This window comes from Papaver somniferum, chromosome 7, assembly GCF_003573695.1.
Source record: "Papaver somniferum cultivar HN1 chromosome 7, ASM357369v1, whole genome shotgun sequence".
NCBI lineage: Eukaryota > Viridiplantae > Streptophyta > Magnoliopsida > Ranunculales > Papaveraceae > Papaver > Papaver somniferum.
The window spans coordinates 16,421,280-16,431,152 of record NC_039364.1 but is presented as its reverse complement, the minus strand read 5'-3'; the positions used below and the strand labels follow the sequence as shown (position 1 = coordinate 16,431,152).

Below are 9,873 nucleotides of genomic sequence, written 5' to 3'. Positions count from 1 at the left end.
ATTACTAATTACCGAGTCGTGGACTGCAGAATAAAAATATATGTTGGTTTTTCCTTTACTTTTATAATGATAAGGAGGGTAAACTCGATAACTAATAAATATTAAATTTAGTATGAGGGAGGATCCCTTTACACTTTTATTTTTACAATATCTCACACTTTGGGCACAATCTTTTATATAAAAACCGAACGGTAGAGTACTTGAAGCTAATATTCGGGTATATGTTCGTCTTACCAAGCTATACATACCCACCAAAAATGAGCAAATTATATAATGTATAACTTCGTAATCTACTATTTTGAAAATCAACCATCGAAAACCAACTAATTTTCAACGATTAAAATTAAGATCGCTAGATGGTGGGGTTTAGTATTTCGGAATATGCTCCTTTTTTTTTGATATGTAGAGCTTTGTGAGGCGCATATTCCCTGAATAACTTCAAATATTCTCCCATTTAAGTTTTATTAAAAAAAATATCTTCCAAAGTGTGCGATAGTGTGAATCTAAGAGTGTGAAGGGATCCTCCCTCATTTAATATCCAGATAAAAATTGTTCCCATACCGTTTCGACATGAGTTAAGCGCTACATCATATTTAAAAGAAAAAACTGCTACAACAGGAGTTGATAAGTTTTCGGGACACAATTAGTACGATATTAAAAATTAACCAACGTCAAGCCCCAAGCCATTACCGCACGGGTCAAGGCCTAGTAATTAATTATAGGAAGCCCATTTTAAAATAAATAATTAGTTATTTACTTTAAGATTTTAGATCCTGAAGCAAAATTTCTCTTTCGTCTTTTAAAATCAATTTCGCCGCCGCTTCTACCATTTCAGTTACCATCAACATCACCACCGACTTCAAAAGATTTTATCTACGAAGCTTTTCACCGTATTGGATCTATGGAGCTTAGGGTCAATCTCTAATTGATGTAACCCAAAATCTCCTCAAGACATTAAACCCCAAGTCACCTAATCAGATAACAATATCTTTACATGAACCAAAAATTTAATATTCTTCTTTAGAGAACCTGGTAATTGCTAAATCATTGGATAATTGATTAAGTTTTGATCTGGAAGTTGATGTGTATAGCCATGAAAGTACCAACAATACTCACTCTTATACAAGTTTATCACCAAATCATCATCAGTAGAAAAAAAAATTAGATGCAGGTCTTTAGTTTTCGCAAGATTAAAACTTTTCCTGGATTGATATGATTATGATAATATATGATGGGTCTGGGTTTGCTTCTTTCGGGTTTAAAAAGAATTTAACCACAACTGTTTTGCAAATCTTTCGAGGATAATAAGGGTTTTGTGTTGATAATAATAGTGGTGAGCAGATGAGAGATTTTCTGATGCCATTGAAAGATCCTCTGTAAATCTCATATGAACACCATTTTTCTAGCGTCACAATCAATCGATCAAAATGATATAGCAATATGAAAAATAAGAGGTAATTAGGAAATAAAAAACAATATATAAATATAAGAAGACATAAACACAAGTGATTTACGTGATTCGGCTATGCCTACATCCACGGAGTAATGATAGTAACGATTTTATTTAGTTTGGGTTTGATTAGAGAGGTTATGAAGCCCCATTAGAGAGGGAATTCAGTGAAAGTGTTCAGTAACGAAGGTATACGAAGGTACAACGAAGGTATACGAAGGTAAAACGAAGGTAGGAGACCAACCCAGCTATTATTCCTCTCTTCAGAGGTAGTGGATTTCTTCCTCCTCCTTAGCTAACTAAAAATCTGTCCGCCCTTCTCTTCCTTATCTTATCCCTTTTTATAGGAAAAGGGGGTACTTCTTTATTACAAAAATGACATTAGCTTAGTTTCTAAGCTCTCTTGGAGTTGTTATAGTGTATTGCGTTGCTTTGTTATTATCTTGCTTCAGATTCTAATCTCCCTCCACGTGTCAAGGCATTTTATGGTGTATACAATTTGCCCCTTTTCTTGAGGGTTGTTGATGAAACAATCTTTGAGTAAAAACACTTCTACCTGGTTCGTCGTTGCATTGGTTGTTTCCTCCATCTTCTCTTGGTCGAGAGGCTTTTGCGCTCCTCGTGGAAGAACTTGGTGAAGAATATATCACGACCTTGGTTTTTCACCGAAGTTCTGGAGCATCCTGAAATAATAAAACACGTACCTTGGTTTGATTATGTCAGTATCAAAGTATATGAAGGTTCTTCAACCTATTCTTCACCGACTTGGATGATCTTCATCACCCAACTCGATGGTACTTCATAACGCCAATCGGGCAGCAACAACAGCTTGTTCATCATAGCATCAGCAGCTTCGGGTACGTCTCCCACTAAGTAACATCTCTTCGGAAATTGGTATGCATTAATGTAGAATGAGGCTATCATTGATCCATGCATCGGACTTTGGCTTAGCTAGGCTTTGCGTCATCTTCGTGCCCAGGAAAAATAAGAAAGAGATATCCAACATGACATGCCTTTTCTTGAGGGTTGTTGGTGGACTATCCTTGAGAAAAATAACTTATGCCTTGCGCTTTCATGCTTTTATCAGTGCTTCCTTTTTCTGGATTCTATACTCTTTGCGGAGGAATTTCGGTGAAGAATATACTGCGTTGCAGTATATATACTTGCCCCTATTCTTCATCGAAATTCTGAAACGTTTCTCAAATCAAGAGTTTAAATATATTTTACCTTTTCTTTCTGACGCGTCATTTCTGGTACTTGGCTTGCCCCTCGTACACTTCGAGTTAAATGTACTTCGTCGCATTACTTTAGCAGCAACAACATTCAGCATCAGTGTTGTGTACAACAGCAGCGACAGGTTCATATTTTGGGCGTGTCACTGCGGCAACGGCGTCATAACAGCTTCGGTTGGACCGACTGTCTTGAATTTAAGTTTTTAGACGTTTATGTTTGAATATAAAATGATGCAGAAGGGTGGCTTGTTGTTTTGAACCGTGTTTGAATACAAAATCACAAGCACACGGCATTTTGAAATAACAATTCTCTGTATAAGGAAGTGGAAATCATATTTCTCTGTGTAAGAAGTGGAAGAATGAATCACATATCCAAGAGGTATTGTTGAAATGAAAAATGTGAAATATATGAGTTTTTTTTTTTGAGTGTGCTAATACATTTATTTATTGGTAGCATGGTTGCTCTTTACCCTGCACTGCGCAAATTTATTATCGTTGAGCACGATGAGTGTTTGAGACCATAGTGTCACGAAGGGATTACCTTGTGCTATGTTTGGGATCTGTCACCCCGTTGGCCAATCCCGGACCAGAGGATTACTGAACGGTGGGGGTCTAGAATTTAAACATGATGGGTATCTCTTTCTGTTGGATGCCTTCCCCTGGTCTTACACTTATAGATGCTTACGGGGGAATCCGGAGAGATTGCACGCAAGTGCTTTCCCCAGTATGATGGTTTGACACCGTTGCCGCTTTCCCCAGCTCTCATATAGATATGCAAAATGAGAATACGAAGGGTATTGTAGAAGTATATGCACATAGTTTATAAAAGATGTATGCAAGTATTTTCAAAATGTAAGGAGTGTAAGTAAGTGCAAACTCTTTAGTTGTGTATGAACGTGTGTGTGCCCCCTTTTGGTTTTGGAAGCTGATTGTCGAAGCTTTTGAAAGTAAAAGTGATTGCCCTTGTTGCAAATGCTACCGCTGTAACCACTTCCGCTGCTGCTGTGAGAGGTATTGGTGTTTCCATGTGACTTGCACTTCTTTGTGGCAGACCTTTGGTTTGCTGTGAAGTAAGCTTCGTGACTCGGGTCTTTCATAATATAGGTTATGGGAACATCATCAGATGCTCTGCGAATTGAGAGTGCCATCTTCTTTGGGTCTTTGATTCAACGCCTCGTCTGCTGTTGTATTTCCAATGCCTTTGGGATGTTGGGCTCCTTGCTCTTGCCATACGTTGCCGCTGCATGAATTATTGGTGTAGCCTGCTGTTGGAGCGTTGGAGATATGCCATTCGCCATTGTTGTTTTAGAGAAGGTGCTGAGCGTCATTCTTCCCCACTCCGCACAATCCTTTGAGAAGTTCTTCCCACCAAATGCTGAGCGTCATTCGATCTTTCTCCTTGTGCTTTGGGCTATAGCAAGCTCGTTGCAACCTCTCCTCATTGCATTTGCCACCGCTGTAGCCTTTGCTTCATTGTGCAATCTATTAGTGTAGCCACGACTTGAACTGTTCTTCTTCTCTTGTGATTTGAGCTAGTGTCGGCTCTTGGAATAGGGCTGAATTGGGTCAATTGTTGGCGTTAGGTGGACTGCAGCTCGTATCGTAGTCTCATGGATTAAGAAACCCGCTGCTGCCACTAAGATGCTGTGTAACTCGAGCGTACCCAAATTCCTTGCGTCGGGATTTAGATACCTGGCTGCTTGCATCTTCGTTATCCGCATTAGACTATCGGGATCGTTGTCAGGTCACTTGGATCATCAGTCTTCATTGGACTTTGCATCGAGTGGATGATCGGGACTGCATCTTCGGACCAAGCCTGCGTTGTAAGACTATATCTTCGGACCAAGACTGGGCTTTGCATCGCAAGACTCTGCACCATCGTCATTTTCAGCTTTGCATCGTCCGGTTTTGGGCATCGTAACAAGACTCGGGCTCTTCGTTTTCACATATCGTCATCATCATCATCGGTTATAATGCATCGTAACGAAACTTTGCATCGCCGTCATTGGACTTGTTCTTGCCACGATGGATAGGATTAACCTAGAAACAATTGGATTTGTTCTTCGGGTTTTTGATATATTCTAGCAAAATTTGCCATCTGATAGCGCTGGAGACAATGGTCACTAAATAGTAGTATAATAAAAGAACACCGGAATAAGTACTCGTCGACAAGAAGCATGAAGTATGAGAACCAAGAAATATATAGAATACTAGGAGTAATGAGTTTCCGGTCTCATAGCCAAATCCGCTACTCCAATAAATAATATTAGTACCGCTGCTCCAATAATAAAGAAAAAGAAACAGAGAATGATTTGTGAGCTGAACTTGAACTGCACATTCTCTTAGCTATTGTCCTTCAAAGTAGCCTTTGAATTAAGTTTTGTTGCTCTCTTCCAGTTGCCATCATCGGAGTAGAGCTTGTATGCATCATAGGGATTGAGCTGAGTGCCGGGTGAACTATTTTCCGGTTTGCTTTCATCATCGTCGTTGGACATATCACCTTCGTTGCAGGGCTTGGCATGATCATTGCAGGACCTTGTATCATCTTCGTGCGTATGATAATCAGCATGAGGTCCGGAGCTATCATCGAGTTTGGACGTCATAATTTCATCATTCTTTAGCTTTGGCATTCCCTTGAGTTGAACGAGTTTAGAGATAGAAATTCTTTCAGCAGTGTTAAGGCATACAGTACGTGTGTTAGGTAACACACGTTTATCTTGCTAAACAAGTCTTTTATATTTTAGGAAATTAGTTTATGTTAGGAAAGTGTCTATGTTTAGAGTTTGATCTTAGTTAGGAAAGTGTCTTGAGTGGTAGTCAAGTTTGTGAACAATATAAATAGGTTGTTGAGCCATGAATGTTAATACACCAGAATTATTATCAATGTAGTCTTTTATGGTTCCGTGTTCTCCTCTCTCTCTCTCTTGATCGATCCTTAACTTAGTAATTTCATGCTTCTATTTTCTTTTCAAAACTCCATCACCTTCCATCGCCCCTGATCATCCTTCATTACCTATTGCAGCAGCAAAATCATTCTTTTCTCACGTCGTTGTATTTCTCCCGTCGTTCAAATCCCGGACACTCACGGACATATCTTCCTTCGTAAGTTTTCTTTTCTTCCAAGTTTCATAAACTCTTCTCAACCGTCAACCATCTTTGCTTCCAAGTTTCAAATCCCAGACACTCACGGACAAAAATCAGCCAACGTCTCTGTTTCCCTATCATAGTCATCAAACTCCATTCTTCTCCCTCCATCCATGAAAGCCAAAGCTCTTTCTTTCTTCTTCATGAAAACTCTTCATCGCTGTCAAACGAGAAAATCTCGTTGTTCTTGTTTAGTCACGTTAACAGCTCCCCACTCGAGCTATTCTGTCTCTTCCATGTTCTTCCATCGAGCAACAGACTCCATGTTCTCAAACCCATTAACAACAGCAATCTCACTTTCACGTCTTCAGACTCTGTTATTATCCACAACACCACACCAATAAACAACTCCATCATCTCTGCACGTCCATGGCAGCAAAAATAGCTTCTCCTTTTTGCAGCCATCATCACAGACTCGATCATCTCTTCTCGGCCCATCTCCATCTCAGCATCCCATCTCCATCCTATCTCTATTCTTTAACTCATATTCTCTTATTCACGTTCAACACTTTCTTCCATCACAGCAAAAGCACCACAGTTCTCTACACTGCCGATCCTCACCATCTCATGTCACTTCTTTCTCTTGGTCGTTCTTTACTCTTGTTCCCTGTTCTTCACTGCCAACAACATCCATTGCCAGCTCCTTAACTAGCAGTACTGAACTTGGGATGCGTGAAATTTGGTATACCACGGCATTAGCTTGTATACTTCGTCCTACTGCTGGTTTTTAGTGATTTTGTACTTCGGTTTATTTTGGTCGTATGAAATTTCTCCACTAGGACGGTGTTTGCAGCAACAATCATCATCTTTCAGCGATCCTTCGTCTTCGGATTTTATAACGTCGTTGCAAGACTTGCTTTATCCGCATCAGTCTTTGTTTCATCATCGCTTGACTTGGAACTATCATCGTTGCACTTTGCACCATCATCGTCCGTTTTGAGCCGAGCTACACTGCGGTTACATAGTGGCTGTACTGCAACCTTCGTATGAAAATGATATAGCAACACGAAAAATAAGAAGTAATTAGGAAATAACAAACAAGATATAAACATAAGTGATTTACGTGGTTCGGCTATGCCTACATCCACAGGGTAATGATAGTAACGATTTTATTAAGTTTGGGTATGATTACAAAGGATATGAAGCCCCATTAGATAAGGAATTTAATGAAAGTGTTCAGTAATGAAGATAAAACGAAGGTATAACGAAGGTAAAACGAAGGTAGGATACCAACCCAGCTATTATTCCTCTTTTCAGAGGTAGTGGATTTCTTCCTCCTCCATGGCTAACTAAAAATCTATCCCCTTCTCTTCCTTATCTTCTCCCTTTTTATAGGAAAAAAGGGTACTTCTTTATTATAAAAATGACATTAGCTTAGTTTTCAAGCATTTTTGGAGTTGTTACAGTGTATTGCGTTGCCTTGCTATCATCTTGCTTCAGCTTCTAATCTCCCTTCACGTGTCAAGGCATTTTATGGTGTATACATCTCAAATGGAGGAATGGGACGAGAAAGCGAGATACACTGCAAGGACTTGGTTGTGATGTATAGAGGCTTTTTTGCATATGAATAAGGACTGTTTCGAATCAAATCTCTTAACAATTTACATACATTATCAACGGCTGAAAATACATAATATTATCATCCAAGGGTTTATCACCCGCTAGCTCATGTAGCTTCCCCTCACTACCGCGCGGGATAGCACTGCCCTTATTTATTTTACACGGCTTAGTGATCCATGCTTACTCATGAACATGATGCATGGTTACAAAACTAAGAGACCTTAAACTGCCCCTGCGCATGGACTTGGCTAACCTATCTGCCAAAACATTACATATCCCATTTACGTAAGAGAAAGAAGATACTTATCTCCAGTGGCGGAACTGGAAATTTAACATGGGGTTGATTTTGGGTTTTTAGGGATGGCATTAATTGGGTTTATTTTTATCAGTCCAAGTAAAATAGGTAAATAGATTTTTGGACTTTTAGGGTTGGCTTAAACCAGTCCTAGTCTGGGCGTAGTTCCACCCCTGCTTATCTCTTGTTTTTATCACCGAAAATTCTAAACGTACCGTGGATTGGGACAATTTTAAAACCGCTAAGACACATGGCGGGTCTCATATGCTGGACCCCTATAAATCTCCTGACGGCGGGCCCACGCTTATGAGTCTGGGCGGTTTTAACATCAACTTAATTGTAGACTATCCGAGAAGGGAAAATTACAGAAAGAACCTTTGTTTACAAACTAGTCTAACTTAGACTTGTAAATATACATGTGATCCTACATATATTGCTAAGTTCTTTCGTTTTTCACATGACGCCACGTGTAGAGTAACATATTTTGTACCTACTCTCTCTTCTTGTTAGCTTCAATAGAAACCAATTTCATAACGAAGAAACTTAGGCTGATGGGTTGCTGTTCTTCTTCATATTCATCCATTAAAAAATTTGACGGAAACGATATAACGGAGGATATTTGGTTTGAAATCTTTCTTCATCTTTATCATTATGAAATCTTCAAATTCAGGTGCGTTTCAAAGTTATGGTTTTCAATACTCTCAAACCCTAATTTCATGAACAAGTGGTATAAACACAACAATGTATCACTCCCATGGGTATTGGTTAGTTATGCTGATAAATTGGATAACAAATTGAGAAGATTTTTAGCGATTGCATATAGTGATCCACAATTTATATCTAGAGATCGAACTGATTTTTTGTTTCACTTTGGAAGTCAACATTCCTCATATTGGAATGACCAGTTATTCATCATAGGTTCAAGCTGTGGTTTAGTTCTGTGGACAAAAAACATTTATAACAAGATTACTTATTATGTTTGTGAACCAATCACAAAACAATGGATATCACTTCCTCCGCCACCACAAAGAGAAAATAATTGCTCAGTGACTGGTATCATATGTGATGAATGTTTTTCATCTTCACCACATTCTAGGAGTTATAAGGTCATCCGTATACCAAAGTTTGCAGCAGCAAAAGAATTTAAAGTTGAAGTGTTTTGTTCTGAATTGGGTGAATGGAATATGTATGATGTTTCATGTCCTGAATATGTTACTTGGGATAACTCCCTTTATGGCAATCACTTCACCCATAATGGTGTTCTCTACTGGTTTCAACAGCGAAACCGCAATATTTTAGCTGTGTGTGTTAATGGGAACACCAACCATGGAACCCATGGCAATGACTGCATGTTAATTAATATGCCTGACAGAGCAGTGGATGGTGATATCAACTATTTCAGTGAATGTCTTGTGCAGTCGGAAGGATTGATCTGTTTCGCTAGGTTCAAGGTAACGGAGAGGAGTTTGAGTGTCTGGGTGCTTGATGGAGGCTGGTATATGTTGCACAAGGATATTAGAATTCAAGATCGGTTAGAAGGAGAAAATGGGTTTAATTTGATTACAGAAATTGAGGTTGTAGGTATGAGTCCAGTTGACAAAAATGTGGTTATACTTGGTTCCGAGAAGTACATTTGGGCATATAACACTAAGACCAGGGTATATGAACAAGAATGTCATCCTGGTAAGAGTAAGAAGACTACCTTAGCAACTTCTATAAAACAAATGCGACAATACTTCCGCGACCTTATTGGAGTGAACTACTATCTTATGGATATTGAAATATGAATCGAAGAAATTATAGGTGCGCAACTGATTCTTGTGGGTATTAGTTGAGGTCTGTTCACATTATTGGTTCTCTGTTAATTTTACTCCTTCCAAATCATTATTAGTTTTCTATTTTATTTTCTCTTGAACGGTAAAATAATTCCTTGTTCGAAATTCAGACAAGAATGTTTAATGTTCTGCGTTACCCGTGTTTTCTTTCTTCCTTGGTTGTTCCCTTTCTATAAACTTGCTCTTTGATTCTATTGATACTGCAGAAATACTACTTCCCTCTTCATGCATAACATAACATGAAATCAAACAAAATTTATTATGTCCTGGTGATCTTCTACTTCACCAACCACTGAGGACAAGTAGGATGGCTCGAATCTTTCCTTGGTTACCAGTCAATACATTTAATTGACCCAT

General features: G+C 38.9%; 1 protein-coding gene across 1 annotated transcript; it reads left to right on the top strand.

Moving 5' to 3' along the window:
• Window positions 1-8,232: 8,232 nt before the first annotated feature.
• LOC113294226 (F-box protein At3g26010-like) lies at window positions 8,233-9,468 on the top strand. The gene has a single exon (XM_026542630.1). The coding sequence runs from the start codon at window positions 8,233-8,235 to the stop codon at window positions 9,466-9,468; it is 1,236 nt and encodes a 411-aa protein (XP_026398415.1).
• Window positions 9,469-9,873: the final 405 nt, after the last annotated feature.

What these genes read in the sequence shown, in the direction of transcription:
- LOC113294226 (XM_026542630.1), top strand. Translation starts at nt 8,233, where the DNA reads ATGGGTTGCTGTTCTTCTTCATATTCATCCATTAAAAAATTTGACGGA.